This window comes from Bos javanicus, chromosome 18, assembly GCF_032452875.1.
Source record: "Bos javanicus breed banteng chromosome 18, ARS-OSU_banteng_1.0, whole genome shotgun sequence".
Classification (NCBI taxonomy): Eukaryota; Metazoa; Chordata; class Mammalia; order Artiodactyla; family Bovidae; genus Bos; species Bos javanicus.
In genome coordinates, this window is record NC_083885.1 from 50,612,491 (window position 1) to 50,635,140 (window position 22,650).

The window sequence follows — 22,650 nt, forward strand, 5'->3', positions numbered from 1 at the left end:
AATAACTAACGTGAGGCGGTCAGAGTAATTTTGGGAAGTTAGGTAGCTTTATGCACCTACATGTGTGTCCCAGAGGCTGCAGAACTAGTAGCGTATGGTTTCTTGGCTGGGTGTTGCTGGCATTTGAGTCAGGCTTATGAAGGGGCAGCCCCGGTCTCGCCGAGGAGAGGGGCGGATCTCCGAGGGATGGTCAGCCAAGATGGCGGTGGCGGTTGCGGTGGCGAGGGTTTGGAGACCAAGTCGAGGCTTGGGACGGACGGGCCTCCCGCTCCTGCAGCTGCTTGGGGCTCGTGGGCTGGCTAGATCTGTGAGTACCTGGGGCACCTGAGAGTTTTCTCGAAAGAGGTATAGGAATGTTTATGCGGTCTTCAGAGTGAGGGGATTCCCTTAGGTCCCTGTAGGAAGTGAAGGAAGGGCTGTTAAGAGAAAGGACGAGGGCTGGGAGAACCACTTGGACAGGACATGCAAGGGAATAACTTCCACTTCCTTAGGAGAAGAAAAGCCAGACAACTCTTTTCTGACCCTAAGGGAGGGAAAAAACTTGGAGAGAGCGAGGTAGTTTCTTAATTGCCGCCCATCCCCAGGGGAGGCCGCTTGGAGAATACGGGAGAAGGGTGTGCCCTCTCCCCTCAGGAGCTGGAGAAAATTGTGTTTGTAAGGGAAAGACTTTCTTCTGAATACAGAGTCTACTTTCAAGGAGGAGGAGAGAGACATCAGTTGCCCTTTCAGGAACTTTTATGGTGCCCCATGTTTCTTTGCTCCAATTCTGATTTTTAAATAAACTGCGTAAAAAAAAAAAAAAAATCGTTGTGGGACACCCTTGGTGGTCCAATGACTGAGACTCCGCGCTTCCAATGCAGGGGGCCTGGGTTTCAGCCCTGATCAGGGAACTAGGTCCCACATGCCGGCAGTTAAAGAGTTCGTGAACTGTGGTGTTGGAGAAGACTCTTGAGAGTCCCTTGGACTTGCAAGGAGGTCCAACCAGTCCATTCTGAAGGAGATCAGCCCTGGGATTTCTTTGGAAGGAATGATGCTAAAGCTGAAACTCCAGGACTTTGGCCACCTCATGCGAAGAGCTGACTCATTGGAAAAGACTCTGATGCTGGGAGGGATTGGGGGCAGGAGGAGAAGGGGAGGACAGAGGATGAGATGGCTGGATGGCATCACTGACTCGATGGACGTGAGTCTGAGTGAACTCCGTGAGTTGGTGATGGACAGGGAGGCCTGGCGTGCTGCGATTCATGGGGTTGCAAAGAGTCGGACACGACTGAGTGATCTGATCTGATCTGATGCCGCAGCTAAAAATCCTGCACGCTACAACTAAGACCCGGTGCAGCCAAATAAATAAAGATAAAATACTTATAAAAATTCGTGGATCCTGTGCCTCCGATATAGAACGGTAGTCAAGGACCTTGTCGGTTTTGGTCACTCTAAGGAGGAGGTGATCAGTAAATATTTGTTGAACTAATGAGGGGAGAGGTCCTGGCAGAGCACTTAGTCCGTATTTCTTAGAAACAGTGGAGAAATGCCTTGTTTCTTGTCAAAAGGAGCAGACTCCCTTTAGATTGATGCTGCTAATGGCAGGCTCGCACAGCAGAAATGTAGATGGGAACCACTGTTTAGAGGGAGAGAGGCAGGGGGCTGAGAAAAGCTGTGAACTGAGATTTTGCATATAACAGAGTAGTGGTTAAGAAGATTGGCTCATGCTAAATCATGTGAGGCCTTGTTGTGTAATCTGCGTTTTTCTAGCTCTGTAGCTTTGGGCAAGGGACTGCTCTTCTCTGGACCTGATTTTCCTGTCTGTAAAATGCTAACAATCGTCACCTCGTAGAGTTGTGAAAATTAAATATGTAAAGTACTAAGACCTGGATCTGGCATATGATGAGGGCAATTGGAGTGTTAGCCACTGTTGAAAGTGAGGTTGGAGGGAAGGGACAAAAACTCACCTCGGAGATGGGGGAAGAAGAAGGGAGGTGACTTGGGAAAGGCCTGGATTGGTGAAGGCCTTGGTGGGAATTCTATCCAGACCTTATGGGGTTGGGTCTCACCATCTGATCCCAAACCATTAGGAAGGGAAGATGGAATCTGGGAAGAAGCTCTTGCTAGAGGGAGAAATGGGAGGAGGATGGGCTGTGAATAATGTGTGGGAAGACCTAAGAAGGGAGTCACTTGAAGCAGGTAATTTCAAAAAGGTTACTGGAGCAAGAGGGAGGTGGGAGAGTCCCTGCCTTTGGGCTGGTCTCTCTTGGGGCTTGGTTTTGATTTGAGCAGTCAGATCCTCCATAGCTTCATCCCTAGAGCCCATTGGTTGAGCCTGTGGAGTGAGGGTGAGCTTGACTGAATGGGAGGAGGGAAAGGTCACTCATGGCTGATTAAATCTGCGTCCTTTCTGGCTCAGTCTCCTTGCTACTCTTCCCTCTGGCCTTCCCTCCTTTTTTTTTTTTTTTTGAGTGAGGTCTGTTGGTGGGGAGGGAAGCAGGGGGCGGTGGTCTTTAATTATTTATTTGGCTGTACTGGGTCTTTGTAGCAGCATGAGGGAGGTAGTTCCCTGACTAGGGCTCGAACCTGGGCCCCTTGCATTGGGAACGTGGAGTCTTAGCCACTGGACCACCAGGGAATTCTCTGTGTATTTTGAGAGTCCCTGTTTCTTCTCCACTTTAAATTATCTCACTTGTTTTTAAGTGTAAAAAACGTTTGGTTTTTTGTTTGTTTGTTTTTTGGAGGGAAGAGGAAGGAGTAATAGCATTTATTCAAAGATCTGGGGCCTGGTGTGTCCAGTAGCAGCTTCCCTCATGACTCAGATGGTAAAGAACCCGCCTGCCAATGCAGAAGACACAGGTTCGATCCCTGGTTCAGGCAGATCCCCTGGAGAAGGGAATGGCAATCCACTCCAGTATTCTTGTCTGGAGAATCCCATGGACAGAGGAGCCTGGCGGGCTGACTTTTCGTGATGATATCCACGTTGTTCAGTACAGTAGCCACTAACCACCCATGGCTGCTGGGCCCTTGAAATGTGGCCAGTATGACAGAGCCCTTAAAGTTCTCATTTAACTTTAGTGACTTTAAATAGCTAGAAGAGGTTGGTGGCTGCCATGTTGGATGATGCAGTTTTAGGCAGTCAAGGTGGAGTCAGGAGATGGTATCTTGGAGGCAGGTTGGGAGGTTGTGCTTGTAGTGGACTGATTGGGTTGTTGGCGCAGGCTGCGTTGGGAGGAAGGCTCCTCATTCTCCACTTACCCCCAGCCCCCACCTGCTTGCCCCTCCTTTCACTGCCCTTACTCAGGCTATGCCCTGTTGCCTTGGAGGCATTTGGCTGGTTCTGCCCTCAGTCTTGTTTCTAGCAGACGTTTTATTGTTCAGGGAGAAGAGGAGGAAGGGAACTTCATTGTCCTGGAGTCCTGAGTTGTTTTCTCAGCCACCACCCCAAGAAGCAAGTGTGATTTCGATCAAGTCATTTCACCTCTCTGAGCTGTAGCAGGTGGGGTGACTGGAGTGCCTCCTGCCCAGTTGGGAGTCAGGGAGCACCTCAAAGCTGGGTCTGTGTGAATGATCAGTAATAGTATTTCTCGGACCCTGCTGTTCAGGCAGTGTGTCTGGGGGCTCTAGAACTCCAGGGCCCTGTGCAGCATCTCCACACGGTTGGTGCCCAGAGTATATTGCAGCATGAAACAGTAGTTCATCATCTCCCTCTTGGCTGGTGTCTTAATGAAGCACTTTCTCATCGACAGGGCCAGCTCACACCATTGTTATATTTAACACTGCAAGGCATGGTACTGGTAGTTTTCTTCTGTTACAGGGGAGGAAACTGAGGCTCAGAGAGGTGAGGTCTGAACTTGGAGCTCTGGACTCCAGAACTGCCAGGAGGAGCAGGGGCAGGACTTCGGTTCAGGTCTTACTGCATCCTGCTTAGTCCAGACTGGGTGTGCATCGTCAGCCTCTGCCTGGGGCTGGTGGCAGGGTGGGGTGCCCTCCCCTCCCTGCACTTCAGCTCCACTGGCATTTTCCCTTCCCTTGGGTGAGCTCCCACCGCCTTGGCAGGGATATGGTCTTTCCAGTGTGGGCAGACAGGTCACTTCTTCAGAGAAGCTTTCCCGCCCCCACCACCAGTCTCAATCTGTAGAACAGGGACAGCAGCAGTGCCTCCCTCAGAGAGAGATCTGAGGGTTAAAGGAAGTACTTATGACACATACCTAGGGCTTTCCTGGTGGCTCAGCGCAAAAGAATCCTCCTGCCAAGCAGGAGACTCGGGTTTGGTCCTGGGTTGGAGAAGATCCCCTGGAGAAGAAAATGGCAATATCTTGCCTGGAAAATCCTATGGACAGAGGAGCCTGGTGGGCTACCATCCATGGGGCCGCAAAGAGTCAAACCCAACTTAGCGACTAAACCACTACTGCCACCCACACTATGCGCTCCATGAAGGCTCAGGAAATGGGAGCTGCTGTTTTTCTCCAGGGACAGTGACACTGCTGTGGCTCTGACTGATGCAAAGCAAGGATGCTTTACCCCTCAGTGCCTTGGGGAGCTTAGTGCTCCTAAACCCCCCAGGTCCTTGAGGCCAGAAAAAGCCTGACCTGTCTCCAGCCTTCCCTGGCCTCCCCAGCCAGGCCCCCGCCCCACTCTGGCCCCAGGAAAGGGAGGCCGCTAATGAGGGCACTGACATTCCTCAGCTGGAAGTAGAGCCAGGGTTTAGCTCTCTTTGAGGGCAGTGAGAGCGCTGGCTGAGGTGACTTTAGCCATCCTAGCTTCAGAGGACCCGGTTCCCTGGCCCCATCCACAGAGCCATCCCAGGCTGGACCCCACCATCCTCTCCAGCTTCCCTGTAGTGGTCAGGCTGCCTGGCTTCATGTGCTGGCATCTCTGCTCTCGATCTCCTTGGATCGCTGACAGGTTGCCTAACCCCTCTGAGCCTCGGGACCACCTCTCTTACGGCGGTGTGGTCGTGGTGCCCTCCTCGGGTCCAGTGGGACATGGACATCATACAGCACGGGCCTGGTGTGGCCTGGACGCACGTCCTTAACGTGCCGCAGCCAGATCGTCTCCACGGTGCCAGGGTCTCTCCTCTGGCCTCAGCCTTTGTCCTTCCGGAGAACTGACATGTTCTCCCCTCCCAGTTTTGCCTGGCTCGCCCCTGCTCGTTGTGCAGGCCTCAGCTTCCCTCTTCCTTTTCCCTGAGGCTTTTCCTCTTGCACGTGATACAGATAGTGAGGTGGTGAAAGGCTTATACGCTATACAGATAGTGAGCAGGTATAGCAGGTGCTTTCTACCCGCCCACCACCAACTGTTGAAGTAGAAATTCTTTATGGGTTCTGGGAGGCGGTCTCCTGCCCAATGTGACATGACTGGAGAGCCAGGATTCAAGCACAGGCCACTCAGCCCTCCAGCCCTCACCCTAACTGACGTATGTGGACCCTTCCCGATCCTGCCTCCTCTGAGATCGCCCCTCCTGATTGTAACTCCTGTGTTCAGTGTCCATCATCCATCTCTCCCCATTGTCTCCAGCCCTCAGTTCAGGGCTTGACTTAGAGCAAATATTCACTGATGCATTGCTTGACCACAGTAGCCATCAGGTACACTTGTTAGCTACTCATATTTGTCCAGCATTAGTTATATGTCAGGCATGAGGTCCTCTACACACAGGAGTTCTTAATCGGCACACCAACTTTCTTTACACATGAGGAAACTGAGGGAGCTGTAGTTCCACATCCCGGAAGCAGTGATGGACTCGGAGTCCTTGTCCTTAACTATGGCGCTATGGCTCCCACAAGTACTGCCTCAGTACTTGTGGGGCAGACCTGGCCTTCCAGAGCATGTCTTGGTCCTGTGCTGGGAGAGGGCATGGCTTCAAGGCTTTGTGTAAATCTGTGCAGTTTCTGCAGGATTCCACCAGGACAAACCCACCCGCACCAAAAAGAAAGGAAAATGGGTGGAGAGGCATATATCCTCTGCATATGATTCACTGCGTGCCCTCCACCCCTGCCCCCTCCCCCTGCCCCATGATGGAGCCATTCCTGAGAGCCAGCACTGTGCGGAGCCCTCTGAAAGCTCTTGGAATCAGCACAGTACCCTTGGCATGGGTACCACCTTCATCTCTACAGGCCCCGGATACGGGGCTCCGCCGAGGCCCGGCTCCAGGGACAGCGCCCTGCTGGTAGCCCTCCAGCCTCTGGAGGCAGATAGCCATGCCCTGACACTGGGGTTTGTGCTGAGCCTTGCGACTCTGTCCTCCTGGGCCCTGCTGGCCCCTGGCCTCCTGTCCCAGAGCCCCTCAGATGGAGTCTCCCTGCACCTCAGTCTCGAGTGTCCACTGGGGCCCGGTCTGGAGTTACCATCTGGTCTGAGATGCAGGCAGTCCTCCCCAACTCCCCTTTTCCCCATCTTCCCGAGGTGCCAGTCAATTTTTCTCATTTCTCTTCCTAGATTTTGGTTTTTTCCCCTCCTTCTACCAGTTTTTGAGCATATAATAGGTCCCACACCTGTGGTGAACCTTCTGCATGCCTTATGTGAAGTACTACTTGTAACCCTGCGCAGCCTTTTCACAGATGAAGAAATTCAGAGACACTGTTTCGCAGAGGGCTGTGCAGTGAGCTAAGAAATTGGAATCCAGGTTGGTCAGACTCCAAGCCAGTGAACTTACTTGCTCATTCATGCGTTGGGTCAGTAATTCCCTGTTGAAGAGTGTGCCCTGTAAACCCATGTGGACATGCTCCTTGCCTCCGGAGCTCATAGTGTGTGTGGGGGAGACAAGACACCTCCAGGTAGTTGGGAGGGCCCAGCCTGCATGAGCACCCTGAAAGCAGGGGGTGGTCTGCAAGAGCTGAGCAGCTGCCCTGCCTTGGCAGGCCTGGGCCTGCCCTGCCGTCAGAGCATAATTTCCTTTATTTCCTCACCATCACAAATGCAGAGAAACGCACACTCGTTCACATTCCCCCACTGGCCTCTTTACCTCAGTTAAAGGAGGGAAGGTGGGGAACCCATTTGCACACCCTTGTGTGAGACCCAGCTCAGGACGAGCCCAGGCGGCGTGCTTCACTTCCTCTGGGAAGTGAAGCCACAGTTAGCCAGCCGAGAGAGGACCCCGGGGACCTGTGGGAAGTGGGCAGCTGGGGTGGGGAGCCTGAGCTTGGGGGTCTGGCTGTCAGCCCTGCCCAGGTTTGAAGCCCAGTTCCGACTTACCCGCCTGGTTTAGCTCTGGGGCCTGGTACAGGAGGTGATACGGCCGCCCTGAGCCTCAGCTTCCTTGTTCGAAGGGCAATAGTAAGTGCGCCCTGCCTCCCGGACGTGCTCTGAGCACTCGGTGAGGGCTGTGTCTGGGGACATCAGCCTGGCACCCCTTTATTAAAAGGGGCTCTGTTGTGACACAGATGGTTCAAGGCTGTCTAATTGGAGAGCTGAGAAATGGGATCGATTCTCCTGGTGCGCCTGTGGCCTTCCAGGCTTTCCCTGCCAGGCCACCCCTGAGCCAGGGGCTGCGATGTTTCCCACAGGACTCCTCCCCAGTTCCACAGATACATGCCACTCTTCACGTTCTGCCTTTTGCCTATTCTGCCATGCATGCGTGCTAAGTCACTTCAGTCATGTCCGACTCTTTGGGAACCCATGGACTGTGTGTAACCAGCTAGGCTCCTCTGTCCATGGGATTCTCCAGGCAAGAATCAGTTCAGTTCAGTTCAGTTCAGTTGCTCAGTCATGTCTAACTCTGCGACCCCATGAACTGCAGCACACCAGGCTTCCCTGTCCATCACCAACTCCATCACAAACTCATGTCCATTGAATCAGTGATGCCATCCAACTATCTTATTCTCTGTCGTCCCCTTCTGCCTTCAGTCTTTGCCAACATCAGGGTCGCATCAGGTGGCCAAAGTATTGGAGCTTAAGCCTCAATGTCAGTCCCTCCAATGAATATTCAGGACTGATTTCTTTTAGAATGGACTGGTTGGATCTCCTTGCAGTCCAGGGGACTCTCAAGAGTCTTCTCCAACACCACAATTCAAAAGCATCAATTCTTTGGTGCTCAGCTTTATAGTCCAACTTGCACATCCATACATGACTACCGGAAAAACCATAGTTTTGACTAGACAGACCTTTGTTGGCAAAGTAATGTCTCTGCTTTTTCATATGCTGTCCAGTTTGGTTATAGTTTTTCTTCCAAGGAGCAAGTGTCTTTTAATTTCATGGCTGCAGTCACCATCTGCAGTGATTTTGGAGCCCAAGAAAATAAAGTCTCTGTTTGCATTGTTTCCCCATGTAGTTGCCATGAAGTGATGGGACCGGATGTCATGATCTTCGTTTTTTGAACGTTGAGTTTTAAACCAGCTTTTTCAGTCTCCTCTTTCATCAAGAGGCTGCTCAGTTCTTCTGCTTTCTGCCGTAAGGGTGGTGTCGTCTGCATATCTGAGGCAGAATACAGGCAAGAATACTGGAGTGGATTGCCATGCCCTTCTCCAGGGGATCTTCCCAACCCAGGGATCGAACCCACGTCTCTTACACCTCCCATATATCGTCAGGCGGGTTCTTTACCACTAGAGCCACCTGGGAAGCCCATGTGTTCTGTTACCCAGCCTCGAATGCTCCTTCCCTGACTCCTAGATATCCTTCAGGTCCCAGCTCTCACTTCACTTCCTCAGGGGAACTGTCCCCTCTTTCCACTCTGCTCTCACCCCACAGCCTCTCCTGGAAGAACATACATCACCCGCGGCCCCCCCGGTGTTACTTTTTGAGGATCTGTCTTCCCTGCTGCGTGGCAGGGGCAGGTGTCTTGCCTCTCTTAGGTCCCCACAGACTAGTACAGGCTGTGAAATGAAGCAGGTGCTCAAATATTTATTGAATGAGTCAGTCTGGGCTCCTGGAGGGGATTAGGACTGGAGAGGGCAGCGAAGCGTGTGGAGCTCTGTGCCAGGAGATGGGGGAGGAGGCCTTCTAGTGTAGATGAGAGCAGAGATGTGGTGGTAGAAACGAGCATCAGCATTACTTTGCACCTTCACGATAGGTGCAAATACTCTGCTCACCGTTTTATACGCGTGCTTTTGTCTAAGCCTCCCTGCGTTTCCATGAGGTGTTCTCCATGTTACAGGTGAGAAAGGGAGACTTGAGGAGGGAGACGCTCATTCCCATGGTCCCAGCAAGGGATTTGAGCCTAGGCAGGCTGACTTTTAAGGGCTCCCAGACTTAAACTCTAAGCTGAGAGACTGGCTTAGAGTGGTCTCCTTGTGGGTAGAGGGGTCGGTGAAGAGCACACCTGGGTGGGTGGGTGTGTGTGTGTGTGTGTGTGTGTGTGTGTGCACCATGGGAGATGAGAGGAGGGGCTAGTTGTGGTCAGCCTTGAGAGTCCTTGAATGCCAGGAGAGGAATTTGGGCCTCTGATAATTATAGCTACCGGTTCCTGAGCCACCTGCCACTTTATTAGATCATTTAAGCTTCACAACAACGTTGTGTGATAAATACTATGATTTTCACCCCAGTTTTACAGCCTAGGAGCCAAGACACAGGGCAGTTATAGGAACCTCCCCGAGGCCACACACTGGGAAAGTGATGGAGCGGGAAATCAGACCTTGTGTGTCTGGCTCCAGAGTCCACCGTGGCCTGGCGGCTGCATCACCAGCAATGCTGCCTGTCAGCACAGGGAACCTCTGCTGCTCCTGACCTGGGTGTTCCCCTCCACCCTCCCTCCCCAGCACCCCCACAGGTGGCAGCAACAGCAGCACTTCTCGTCCCTGGATGACAAGCCGCAGTTCCCAGGGGCCTCAGCGGAGTTCATAGACAAGCTCGAATTCATCCAGCCCAATGTCATCTCTGGGATCCCCATCTACCGGGTCATGGACCGGCAGGGCCAGATCATCAACCCCAGCGAGGATCCCCACGTAAGAGACCACCTCCCCCCGACCCTGTGCCTCCCATGCCCAAGCCCCTTGCCCATCTCCTCTCTGGCCCCAGCTGGCCCACGTCTGTCTGTGCCTCTGTCTGCAGCTGCCCCAGGAGAAGGTGCTCAAATTCTACAAGAGCATGACCCTGCTCAACACCATGGACCGCATCCTCTATGAATCCCAGAGGCAGGTGCGTGGGGACAGGCTGGGGAGGGGGCCTGGGATTACCTGAGGTCCTGCCCACCCTACCTGTGTCTGGGCCAAAAGACAGCACCCAAAGAAGAGGGAGTGGAATGGAGATCCCTGTCTTGTGGTCCTTAGACCTCCTGGGGCTCTGGAGGAAGAGGATGAGGGGTGGTCCTGCCCCAGAGCAGAAGGTTGAACCGGATCACAGGAAGCCTGTTGTCTGCTGGGCTGGGGCTTAGCTGTGCTGGGGGCGGGAAGACAGGAGGAGACTGGATGGCCCTTTGTCTCAGACACTCACAGTCCTGAGAACGGGGTGACCCTCGGCGCTTCCTGGAGCGCCTGTGTCCAGTGCGCTGTGGAGGGACACCCAGCAGTGTTAGCTTCAGCAAACAGAGCCCGAGGCTCAGCAGTGTCAGCAGAGAGGGAGCCTGTTGACTCCAATACCTGCAAGTCTACAAGGCTGTTTCAGGCACGGCTGTACCCGGGGACTCAAAAAGTGTTATCAAACCTGTTTCTCTCTCAGAGTGTCTTTTCCACTCTCCTTTGCCTTGGCTTCCCTCATGCTCAAGCCGCAGTGGTCTCTGGAAGCTCCAGGCTCACAGAGACGGGGCAGTGAAAGAGTTCAGGGTGCGGGCTCTGGAGCAGGACTGCAACTGGAGTCCTCATTCTGTCACCTTCTAGCTTTGTGATCCTGAGAAAGTTGCTCAGCCTCGCAGTGCTTCAGTTTGCTGGTTTCTAGCTACTTTATCAGGTTGCTGCGAGGGTTGATGGTGGCGTACATAATAGCCTGAGAAACAGTGAAACTGGCATTTGTCATGGATACCAGCCTTGCAGTTGTTATCTTCTCTGCTTAGCAGTGGAAAGAGAATGTCTGGTCCCTAACATTCCAGCTTTGGTCACAGACAGATTCATCTTTGAACCAACCTGTGAGATTGACCGGCCAGGCCGGGGCTGTGTGCTCATGCCTGGGAACCATGGGAGCAGAGGCCTGGAGTCTGTCCTTCCTGGGCTGCAGAGACTTAAGAGCAGGGGCACGGGGTTCCTGTTAGAAAAGTGGGAGGATGCCGGCTGTCCCTCAGCTTCCACCACCGCTGCTGGGCCAGAAGTGGGGATGGGCTTGGGAATCTGCACTTGTATCAAGCCCCCAGGTGACCCCACTGTGGACTGAAGCCCGAGGCCCACCGAGGACAGTTCCAAGCAGATCATGCGGGCAACCAGCTCACAGCAGTGCTGTGTGTGGGTTCTCCACCCTGCCCAGAAACTTCCCTTGGCTCCTGTTGTCCACAAGATCAAGACCGGCCCTTCCTGTCTGCCCTGTCTCCCGTTGTGGCGCTCAGCCATCTGCTCCCCTCTGCACAGCCTCAGGGCCAGGCCCCGCCTCCCATCCACTCATGTTCATGGGCTCCTTCCTGCCCCTGGATTGACTGTGCACACGGGACCTTTGGAACCTGATGACATGGGCCCAAGTCACCACTGGGACTTTAGGCAGATGGCTTTTCTTGTCTTTGCCTCAGTTTCTTTAGTGTATTAAATAAAAAAAGTAGAAATAACAAGAGAACACATCCCAGAAGGTGGGAGTGGGAGTTCCCTGAGACCCACACATCAGGTCACTTGGCCATTGGCCAACACTGGGAACCCTCAGTAAGGTCAGCTTGGCCATCAGGTTCCAGCCTTTATTAGCTAGGATGACTCTCAGCTATAAGTAGCAGACAGCCCTCCCTCAACACCTCCCAAATCCTGACAAAAATAAAAGCAATAGTTTAAACAGATTAGTAGTTTCCTTCTCTTACATAAAAGAAATGTGGAAACAGGTGGTCGGGACTGATGCACCACAGTGTCACTGGACACCCAGTACTGGCTTCTGGCTTCTAGGGCCCCTCAGGAACACAGTGGCTGCTGGAGCCCTCCATCACGTCTTACCCCAGGCAGGAAGTAGAAGGAAGGTGGAAGGCCGGACATGGCACTGCCCAGCTATCTTCCCATACCCACGTTTATAGAACTTCCTAGGTAGTCCCACCAAATAACACCACACGTGTCACTGGTCACTCCCAGCTGCCACGGACACTGAGAATGCAGTCTGTTAGTCTGGGCGGTGGCTGCTGGTGGTGCAGTGAGACCTGTTAGTAAAGAGAAGAGGGATCAGGTGCTGGATAGGCAGCCAGTGATCTCTGCCACTAGCCCAGGTCCCGTTTCCTGGGATTCCCCCCTCTCAGGCTCCTCCCCACGCCAACCTTGACAGCCCAGCCAAGCGCTCAGCATCCACCCACTCGCTTGGCACTGGGCAGTCAATTAACTTTTAATTGGCTCCCCACTTGGAAGCAAGTATTATTCATCGGTTCCCGGCTTGTGATGGGAGGCTAGGCCTGTGGGACACGAGGCCTGGGCACAGGACACCCTGCGGAGCCCGGCATGACTGTGATTTACCTTCCATGCAGTCCTGCTCACCACCCATCTCTGTGCCAGGGCTCCCGGGTCTCCAGCCAACCTTCACCTCTTAGCCCCAGATCTACTTGGCTTCTCACCCTGGGTGTCCCTCACAGATTTCAGCCTGTCCAGACTTGACCTCAGCACCTTCCTCCCAGACTCGCTTCTCTTTCTCCCTCAGGCCGTTTCTCAGGGATGGGTGCCACCATCCACCCATTTACCCAAACAAGACCCGCAGTGTTCCCTGTCCCCTTGCTATCACTGCCCCTCATTCTCTCTGTCCTTAGGTCTTTAATTAGAAATCCATTCTGCTCAGTACCACAGTCAGGAACCCAGACTTCCTACCTTTGTGTTACATCATCTTGGGCAGCTTGACTTTCTTCCTGTAACTGTTGCCTCATGTTCACAAGATGGCTGCCAGAGGTCCAGGCTTCATGGCTCTGCAAAGTGGGGGAAATGGATGGCAGCACTGCAGTGATCTCTTTTATCAAGAAAGCAAAAGCAGACTTCGACTTGTCTGGCCAGAATTGTGTCCGGGGGCCATTTCTGACTATAAGGGAGGCTGGGGACCTGCTTTTCCAGGCCCTGGGATTGAGGCATTCAGGAAGAGGGGTCACCTTGGGCACTGGCGCATCCAGCTAGCAGGTGCCTCTCTCTTTCCAACCTTGCCGCCCCCCGCCACACTTTACACCCCAGCCCTTCTGGCCTCCCGGCCTTTGTTGCCGGCTCTCTGGAAACTTCCACCATCCCCACGTTTGCTCACCTGAGGCCTTGCTCCATGATGCCTCTCCATGGTGGAGTGGGTACACCTTCAGCTTCCATCACCCTGGCTCTGACCAACCTGGCACTTCTTCCATGGAGGCAGGCATGCCAGCGTGGCCTGGCCCAGAGCCGGCCTTCAGGAAGCATCTGCGGAATCACAGAGTCAGCAGACAGTCAGCATTTGGATACTTGTATGTCGTGGCCCAGCCTCAGTGAACCCGGGCCCCCGGGCCCCCCTCTACCCCCAGGGCCGCATATCCTTCTACATGACCAACTATGGCGAAGAGGGGACACACGTGGGGAGCGCAGCAGCCCTGGACGACACAGACCTGGTGTTTGGCCAGTACCGGGAGGCAGGTACGTTGGAGCTCAGCCAGGCCCTATGAAGTGGGGCCCTGGATTTGTGGTCTCCGTGGAGACAGGTCAGGCTCAGTCCCGCCTGCTCAGAAGGCGAGGTCTACATTAGTTACCAGTGTGCCCTTGTGTGAGCTGCATGATGCCAGGGAGCCTCGGGGTGCTTCACCTCCAAGAGGCCTGGCAATACTGTACTTAAGCGCCTGTGCCCCTAACCTGTCCATGCCCTGCTGGTGACCGGTGGTTAGATTTGGGGCAAGTCACTTCCATTCTCTGAGCCTCATTTTTCTCATCTAGAAATTGAGATTACGATGGGGTGGCGACTCCTGCGTGGTGGGGCTGCCGGGAGCCTGCAGTGAGGGCAGGCGGGGCTACGGGACCCCCGTCCACACGTGCAGGGCTCTGCCAGCCTCTATCCAGGTGCCAGGTCACTCACTCAGCAGAAGCAGATGAACGGTGTGTTCTAACCATTTCTAAGTGAACGGGGGAGAGGATGGAAGGATCACAGACTAGGAATGAAGAAGACGGACAAGCATTTAGAGACTGTGGGGAGAATGGAGCTGAAGTTGGGGGTTCCAGAGCAGTTGTTGGCATGGGGACCCAGCAGGGAGCCCCATCTGCCCCTTCCTCTTAGGTGCTGCACGATCCTGGGCAGGTTCCTTGCCTCAGCTTCCTCATCTCACGTCCTCACCGTGTGGGATGGGTACCCCTCCCAAGACAGTTTCACTGGGCAGATGACACAAAGCCCTCAGCACAGGGCATACAGTGCAGAATAAGCCCTCAAAGTTGGAGGCGATGCTGTTTCCAGGGCCTCGCACCCTGAACAGCTCTTCAGGGAGGTGTGGCCTGGCCAGGGTGGCTGTCCAGGGCCTGGACCAGCTGGCATGGCTGTCTCCTCTCAGACTGTCTCCTCTCTCATCTGCACCAGACTCCCCACCCCCACACACTCCGGGAGGACAGACGCCCCATGATAATGACTCTGGTTCAGCATCATTAGATTTCCCCGGGCAGTGGGCCACAAGCCAGGCCCTGGCAGGTTTGCCGAGTGCTTCCCGCTGTTTTTGCCGAGGGGTTCTCTCTGGGGAGGGCTCCAGGCAGGGCCTGGCATTGCGGGCGCCAGCTGGGCCTGCACACGGGGGCCGTTAGGGCCCTTACCACCTCTGCAGGAGTGAGCCGTCCTGCCTGGGTCCTGGAATGCCCTGCGTCCTGGCAGCTGCGGGGGGCACCTGTGTGGGGCGGGAGGAAAGGCCGACCCCGTTTGCCCATCCTGACTGGGCAGCTGCTCGCCTGGCTAAGTCGGTGTCTCCCGTTTCTGGAGTGGGGAGAACAAGGGCACTGAGGATGGTGGTGCTCCCGGGGCCTGTCTCCGTTCTCCTCACAGTGGAGTGGAGGCCCCTGCCAGCCTCACGCTGGAGGGGCTGCATGGGGCCCCTGCCAGCCCTGCCAGCCGAATGGTAAGAAGCCCGGGTCAGAGAGGTGTGTGCTTGTGGATTTTGATGATGAGGTGGGTGTCTACCAGGGGTTTTACTGCTGAGAACTGGTTTGAATATTTCCTCCCATAGTCCAGGAGTCATGAACATGGCCCATACATTTATTTGGTTTGTATGATTATTTTAAGTAAATGAATTAGAGGAACACTTAAAAATCGATAATTTCTCAAAAGGAAAAAACAGGCAAGCTGAATTTCTCCTTCTTTTGAAAAACGAAACCATGTGGCCTTCCTGAGCAGAGGCCAGTTGGTCCGAACAGCAGCCTCCCTACTGAGCCAGGCCTTTCTGCTCTGTGCACCGTCCCTGTGAGCATCCAAACGCGCCTTCCCTGCCCTACTCCGGCTCCCTCGCTGTACCGGCAGCAGGGCAGGGCCTGACGGTGGGCGGCTGCGGGCAAAGAGGTAGCCTTCAGGGGTTGGCCTCCCCCCATACCCACCAGGTAACCCTGCCTCCTCCCGCTGCAGGTGTGCTCATGTACCGGGACTACCCGTTGGAGCTGTTCATGGCCCAGTGCTACGGCAACGTGAGCGACCTGGGCAAGGGGCGCCAGATGCCCGTCCACTACGGCTGCAGGGAGCGCCACTTCGTCACCATCTCCTCTCCACTGGCCACGCAGATCCCCCAGGGTGAGAATGCGCACCCAGGCCCGGCACACGCAGACTGACGATGTTTCCTCCTCGGGCCCTCACCTCTCCACTGGGGCCTCCTGTTGGGCGCAAGGACTGAGCGCTGGTCTGGGCTCTAGACTTACAAGATCTCTCTTTCTGAGACCCTCGTGGGAGGGCTCTAGTGGCGCTCGGCAGGCACAGTCACTCTGTGTTTCCCGTGCTTATGCTCACCTCATGTCTGTTCAGTGGCACAGCCAGCCATGTAGAACTGAGTGTATGCCAGGTTCCTCGCGAAAGGTCACTGGCAGGTCGCAACAAGAGTTGGCTCTCATGTTGTGGACCAGGTGGCTCCAGAGCCCAGGTTCTCGACCCCAACCCTGGTCTTCCTCTGTCCTCGGAGTCTGACTCCCCCAAAGGTGACTCTGGAAGCTCACGATGCTTAGCGCAGCCGGTGTGACTTCTGTTAAAGATGACCACTTGTGAAGCAGACCCGCTTGGGGCCAGGCCTGCGGCCACAGAGTGCAAAGACAAGGCCAGTCTGCTCCAGGGCAGACGCTTGAGCTGATGTGTGCAGGGTTTAGCAGAGTCCCAGGCACGTTCACCCCTAGTGAGTTTTAGATATCTGAGAACAAGAGCAGTTTATGTGTGAGGTGGGAGGTGGACAGGGCAGCCTTCTGGGTGGAGGTAGCATTTTCATTGATCTCCATCCTGTAGAACTTCCATAACGTAGGATCAGGCCCTCACCTTCTGTTTGGGTAAGCGGTTTAGTCAGTCAGTTGGATATGTCCGGAGTCCATGCGCTGTGCTGGGCACCTTCTAGGTGCAATGAGCAGAGGCAGTGAGCTGAGGCCTCTGGGTGCTGACCCTGGTCGGGGAGATGGACGGCATCCAGTGCAGATAACACGTGGAGTATGTCAGGGGTCCTAAGGCCTACAGGGAAAACGGCCCGGGTGTGATACCGGCTCTTGACTTTTGAGCACACTTGGACCCACAGAGGACCCCCGCTGGGGGAGGAAGAGGAGAGAGTCCCCTGTCGGTCTGGCTCAGAGTTTAACCGGAGGGTAACAGGGTGGGTGGGAGGAGCAGGGGTGGGGGAGGCTGCTCAGGCACGCAGGGGAGAGGTGGGGCTGGGACCACCAGGGCGAGCTGAAGAAGAGGTCAAATATTAACTCCCATTTTGGAAGTGGAGCGGGTGTGGGAATGACCGGACTCAAAGATGCTGAAGGTTTTGGCCTGAGTGGTTGGAAGGATGGAGCTGCCGTCAGCTGAGGGGAGAGGACCAGGTGGGGAGCTTCTCGAGGGCTCAGGTGTTTTCTTCCCCTCAGAGCCTGGCGACCGCCAGCCTGAGCCCCAGAGGCCCGGGTCGGGGAACAGGGGTATGAGCGCAGGTGAGACGCGCATGTGTCTGCTTCTACAGCGGTCGGGGCGGCCTACGCGGCCAAGAGGGCCAACGCTAACAGGGTGGTCATCTGTTACTTTGGAGAGGGGGCGGCCAGTGAGGGGGACGCCCACGCCGGCTTCAACTTCGCCGCCACCCTCGAGTGCCCCATCATCTTCTTCTGTCGGAACAACGGCTACGCCATCTCCACGCCCACCTCGGAGCAGTACCGCGGGGACGGCATAGGTGAGGGCCCTCCCCTCCCCTCCCCTCCCCTCCCCTCCCGGCTCAGGTCTCGACTGAGCCCTGGGGCCTGGCCGGCCTCTCTGTCCCCACAGCGGCTCGAGGCCCCGGGTACGGCATCCTGTCCATCCGCGTGGACGGCAATGATGTGTTTGCCGTGTACAACGCCACCAAGGAGGCCCGGCGGCGGGCCGTGGCGGAGAACCAGCCCTTCCTCATTGAGGCCATGACCTACAGGTACCTGCTGGCTGCCCCCCATCATCCCCCAACCGTGACAGCCTGTCCCCAGCTTCTCCCCCATGTTGGTCACTGTCTCCACAGCACAACCCCATTGCCCCGTACCCTCTGGCCTCCATTCCGTTCCCACTCCTCTGTTCCTGTCTAGCCTTGCCCTCCTGACCCTTGCCTGCAGGGCCGCAGCCTGACCCAGGCCTCCCCTCCCCCTGTAGGATCGGGCACCACAGCACCAGTGACGACAGCTCGGCGTACCGCTCAGTGGACGAGGTCAACTACTGGGACAAGCAGGACCACCCCATCTCCCGGCTGCGGCATCACCTGCAGAGCCGCGGCTGGTGGGACGACGAGCAGGAGAAGGCCTGGAGGAAGCAGTCCCGCAAGAAGGTGAGGCAGGGCTTCCCCGCCCCAGTGGGAACCCACCCCAGGGGCCATGATGCTTCATAAGGACGGCTGCAAGAAGGGAGAGGCCGGGGGGTTGTTCGTTGTCGTTTAGTCGCTCATCGCAACCGCCTCTCTTGTGACCCCATGGACTGTAGCCCACCAGGCTCCTCTGTCCATGGGATTTCTCTCACAGGAATACTGGCGTATTCCTTCTCCAGGGGATCTTCCCAATCCAGGGATTGAACCCACATGTCCTGTACTGGCAGGACGATTCTTTTCCATTGAGCCACCGGGGAAGCCCAGCTGTGGGGCGTAGGGGGGAGTGCCATTGAATGGAGTCTTGGGGATAGCCCTGATGTCTCAATGCCCAGACACGTGCACCTTGGCCATGTCCCAGCAGATGTCTGGCCCCAGCTCTTTCATCTCTGAAGAGGGATACTGGGTACCTGCCTCAGAAGTTTGTCTGAGGCCTTGCACTTACTCCAAATGCAGTATAAGTGCCCACCAGAGTCGGTGCACTGCCCTCCTCAGCCCTGGTCGTTGAATGCCAGGGACATTGCAGCCCAGTGGGCAGGGTGGACTCTGGTGTTGGGCAGCACGCGCTTCCTGACTCTGACATCATGGACACGTCCTTCTCTTTGCCTCACTTTCCTCTCCTGAGTTGCCTGCTTCTTAAGGCTGCTAAGAGACCAAAATGATTCTGTACTCTTGGTACAGTGCCTGGTTCCACTAAGGATGGAGAAGCTGGGATTGGTGATGTTAGCTGTCACCACTGTTAGGATGATTATTTCCGTCACCTGCATGGGAACTTGAGGCTCAGGGGTCTTAACCCCTTGCCGAGGTCCCACAGGAGGAGGTAGGTTCCTGGGTAAGGGATGGGCTGCCTGCCCACCACCCCTTGTCTCCCAGGTAATGGAGGCCTTTGAGCAGGCTGAGCGGAAGCTGAAGCCCAACCCCAACTTGATCTTCTCGGACGTGTATCAGGAGATGCCTGCCCAGCTCCGCAAGCAGCAGGAGTCTCTGGCACGTCACCTCCAGACCTATGGTGAACACTACCCGCTGGACCACTTCGAGAAGTGAGGCCCCATAGCCCTTGGGGTAGTGCCTCAACTACCCCAAGAGGCAGCCCCAGTTTGAGGGGCAGATGGGACTGGCAGGGTGCCAGCTTCCTCAGACAGCTGCCTCCAACACACTCAGGAGCCAGGCAGTACTTGAGGCAGCTCCTGTTCCGCTAGGCTGTTACACTGGTCAGCCCCTTCTCCACCCTGAGTTAGACGGTCTTCTCACAGGGGCTGGGCGAGGGCACCTATGGGACTAGACACCCTTGAGGGCTGGGGCTAGACGTGGTGGGTGAGTCTGTGGAACTTGACTCAGAATTAGAGGTCAGCACGTAGTGAATAAACTATGTCTCTGTGTTTGGCTCCCTGCCACCTCTGGTTTCTGTTTCCTGAAGTGGGGACATGGGAAGCAAGGCCAGCATGGCTGGCTTGGGACTCCCCTAGCTCCTCCATTGAAGATGAGTAAAGCCAAGGCTGTTGAGCTGTCGTCTTCTTCCAGAGACTTTCACAAGCTGGAGGGTCAGTTTTAGCAAATAGCATGGGGGTGGGGCCCTCCAGAGATGACCTCTGGTCTCCTGAAGAATGGGTCAGAGCTGGTGTCCAGTATGACGGCTAGGCCATTGGAGCAGACCTCGCCCAGGGTGGGGGCAGCATCTGGTGTGAAGGTCAGGGGGCAGCTGAGCCTTGCTCTGTACACTACCCCAGGTTCCGGTAGACAAGAGAGACTCCAGGTCTCACAATGCGGAGTGTGTTTTTGTTTCAAAAACAAAAAGACAAGGCCCAGTAGGGGCTCAAGCAGCCTCCATTCCAGGACCTCCTTCCTCACCCCTCAGGGGCTGCCCTGCCCGCCCCTCCCCGCCTCTGCCTCTGGGGCTCTGCACTGGAGCCCAGGGTCCTGCAGCTGTTTCCAGAGCCGGATGCTGTCCTGAGGGCTGAGGGGCCGCACAAGCAGCAGGTCTCTGAAGGCACAGGGGTCAGCAGTGCGGTCTGCCGGCCAGGCAGTGAGGAAGCCTTTGTGGGTCCTGGGGGCCAGGCCCAGGGCTTGAAAGCACAGGCCAGTGTAGACGTCGCCAAAGGGGAAGGGGGCCACGCGGGCTGCCGCCTGCAGCAGCCAGGGTGCCAAGCGCCCCGCGATGACGTAGCCGCCCCCGCTGGCGTAGGCCGGGTAGCTGCCCTCGAAGAAGGACCCGGGTACGTAGAAGGGTCCTCCGGGCTTCCGGAGAGGCTTGGCCTGGATGAAAACCTCACCCAGGTAGAGGCCCCGGGCCCTGACAGGCGGTAGGCCCCGCAGGTGGTCCAGCAGAGCAGGGGTGCGCACGAAGGCATCATCCTGGGCCTGCAGGACAAAGCTCACGCCGGGGCAGTGGCGGCCAAGCCAGGCCAGCAGCATCAAGTCTTTGAGCGTCTGGTTGAAGGGGACGTCGAGGAAGTCCCAGAGCAGCAGGTCACCGTAGCGCCGGCTCTCCCAGGACACCAGGGTGCCGAGGTCTGGCCCCGCCTGGCCCACTGGGGACCCCAGGAGGAAGAGCAGCCGGACCCCGGGGGCTGGCCTGCCCCAGGTCTCCCTCACGGCCTGTCGTTCCGCAAAGCGCCCTGGTTCTGACTTGACAGCCAACAGCAGGAAGGGGACATCACCGGGATCCTCGCAGCCGGTCACCTGGCCTCCGCCGCCTGTGGGCAGCCACGGAGGGAAGCTCCGGCAGGCAGCCCACAGCAGGAAGCGGCGGAGGTCCTCGGGGTAGGAAGCGAAGTCGGGGATCTCAGCCGCGGCGGCCGCCCCCCAAGCACCACAGTCCCCCGCCTCCGTGCTGTTCACTCCGGGCAGGGTCCCCAGCCGCCACTGCTGCTGGTTCCAGTAAGCCAAGGGCAGGGGGCCAGTCTGGCCCAGACGGGCCGAGAGGTTGGCCGGCAGGGTGGGCTCAGTGCTGGCTGGCGTGGGGCCTAGCAGGGTGCTGCGGGGCCCTGGGTAGGCCTTGCCCAGCCGGGGCTCGGACGTCCACTCGATGTACACTTTGAGGCCCAGGAGTGTGAGCAGCGCTGACAGGCAGAGAAGGCACTTGGGGCAGCGCATGACCTGGCCCAGGGAAGGGGCGGCTGTGGGAGCTGCTGAAGAGACACAGAGGCCTTTGGGGCGGGGGTTTGGGCGGGGCCCTGGCAACTCCTGTGAGGCTTCTGCGGTCCAGACCCTAACCCAGCCCTCCACTGACCACCCGACGCCGGGACGCCGGGTCTTCCCGGACCGGCGAATCCCCGCTCCACTGCCATTCTGGCACCTGGCTCTTTCCACCCAGCCCAGAGCCTTCTATCTTCCCCATTCCCCATCCCCACCCTAGAGACCAGTGACTCCGCCATTCCTGCCCCCAACCCCGCCCCACCAGGAGTCAGGATCACAAGGGTCACGTCCTCGCCTGACAGTCCCCACCCCAGGCACTGCTCCCTCCTTTTTACCTCTGGGGCCAGCTCCGGCCAACTCCAGCACCCTGGGCCTCGGTCCGGCTCTCTCAGCGGTCCGGAGGTGCGGGTGTTGTTCTCCAGCCCAGCCCAGCCGGTCCACTGGCGGGGAGGGGAGCTACTGCGGGCTGGGAGGGCCCCAGGGGCCGGGAGGGGCTAGGGCGGGGCTGCGGGAGAAGGGGAGCGGGGGAGGGCAAGAGGCAGGCCTGAGGGATGGGGCTGGGGCGTGTCGGGGCTGGTTTTCTGGTGAGACCGCGGGAAAGGTGCACGGGAGCTGGCAGACCCGGAAGGGGAGAACCGAGAGTCCCAGGGAGGGTGAGGCTGAGGGCCACCTAGCCGGGGCTGGGAAGTGTCAGAGTGACCCAGGGAGAGGCAGAGCCCCAAAGTGGCCAAGCCTGAGGCCAGGGGTTGGGCCTGGCCAGGGGAGGAGGCGGGCAGTGAATGTGTTGAGAGGGCAGGGGGCCTTGCCAGAGGCAGGGGAGTGGTGGTGGTGCCAGGAGTCAAGGGCGGGGGAAGGGGACTAGTGAGGAGGAGAAGACACTGGCCGAGGAAGCAGAGAACCGGGGAGACCACAGGGGCAGGGAGGGAGGAGAGGGAGGCTCAGGGAGGCCCAGAGGAGAGGCTAGAGGTGGAGCCACAGGAGATAAGGAGAGCCCCGGGGGGAAGGGGTGGGGAGAGAATGTGGAGGGGCAGGTGGAGGGACTAGGGGTGGAAGCAGAGAGCCGGAGTGGGCGAACAGCCAGAGCCAGGGAGAGGCTGAGAGGAAGCTGGGGAGGAGCTGGGGAGCGAGTGGGTGGAGGGGGAGCCAAGCCAGGGGCAGTGAAGGGTGACGGGTGGGGGTACCAGGAGCCCTGGAGCTGGGCTGACCCCCCGCACCGCCACCCCCCGCTCCCATTCCCTTGGGTGCCTGGCAGGGCCGCAGTCCGTCCCTGCTGGTCCCTCTCTCCAGCCCTGGGCCGGCCCCTCCTACAGCTGCACGGTGACTCCGGGAACACTCACATCCGGCCCCCTTGGGACCAGAGGGTGTCTGCCTATGTTTACGGCCCTGCCCTACAGGGGCCTCTGCTGTTGGGGCTGCTACAGCTGTCTGGGGAGGCAGGCTGGTGGGGCTGGCTCATCCTAGACCTCCTAGAGCCTGGGGTGAGAGTGAGGGAACTGCACCCCCCTCCTCCCCACCTGCAGGTGAGCTTGGCCTGACCCCCAGCTTGGGTTGGGAAC

The 22,650-nt window shown here is 57.0% G+C and overlaps 2 protein-coding genes across 5 annotated transcripts; one reads left to right on the plus strand and one right to left on the minus strand.

The window, feature by feature from the left end:
* Positions 1-177: 177 nt before the first annotated feature.
* Positions 178-19,353, plus strand: BCKDHA (branched chain keto acid dehydrogenase E1 subunit alpha). The gene is made up of 9 exons (XM_061388372.1): positions 178-307; positions 9,672-9,857; positions 9,964-10,050; positions 13,481-13,589; positions 15,541-15,702; positions 17,102-17,308; positions 17,401-17,542; positions 17,755-17,926; positions 18,833-19,353. The coding sequence occupies exons 1-9, from the start codon at positions 200-202 to the stop codon at positions 19,001-19,003; spliced, it is 1,344 nt and encodes a 447-aa protein (XP_061244356.1). The 5' UTR covers positions 178-199; the 3' UTR covers positions 19,004-19,353.
* Positions 11,706-22,204, minus strand: B3GNT8 (UDP-GlcNAc:betaGal beta-1,3-N-acetylglucosaminyltransferase 8). 4 transcript variants are annotated; one of them, XR_009730913.1, is made up of 4 exons: positions 21,430-22,204; positions 13,234-13,379; positions 12,816-12,910; positions 11,706-12,163 (listed from the first exon to the last, which is right to left on the minus strand). XR_009730913.1 is itself a non-coding variant. In XM_061388375.1 (2 exons), the coding sequence occupies exon 2, from the start codon at positions 21,050-21,052 to the stop codon at positions 19,811-19,813; it is 1,242 nt and encodes a 413-aa protein (XP_061244359.1). In that variant the 5' UTR covers positions 21,053-21,055; positions 21,430-22,204; the 3' UTR covers positions 19,716-19,810. The 4 variants fall into 4 exon arrangements, 3 of the variants coding, with proteins under 3 accessions (XP_061244359.1, XP_061244358.1, XP_061244357.1); XM_061388375.1 differs by lacking the exons at positions 11,706-12,163; positions 12,816-12,910; positions 13,234-13,379 and adding an exon at positions 19,716-21,055; XM_061388374.1 differs by lacking the exons at positions 11,706-12,163; positions 12,816-12,910; positions 13,234-13,379 and adding an exon at positions 19,716-21,084.
* Positions 22,205-22,650: the final 446 nt, after the last annotated feature.

Coding starts and splice junctions, on each gene's coding strand:
- B3GNT8 (XM_061388375.1), bottom strand. CDS start 21,052: ATGCGCTGCCCCAAGTGCCTTCTCTGCCTGTCAGCGCTGCTCACACTC.
- BCKDHA (XM_061388372.1), top strand. CDS start 200: ATGGCGGTGGCGGTTGCGGTGGCGAGGGTTTGGAGACCAAGTCGAGGC. Junction 13,590..15,540: donor TGGCCAGTACCGGGAGGCAG/GTACGTTGGAGC, acceptor CTCCCGCTGCAG/GTGTGCTCATGTACCGGGAC. Junction 17,543..17,754: donor ATTGAGGCCATGACCTACAG/GTACCTGCTGGC, acceptor CTCCCCCTGTAG/GATCGGGCACCACAGCACCA.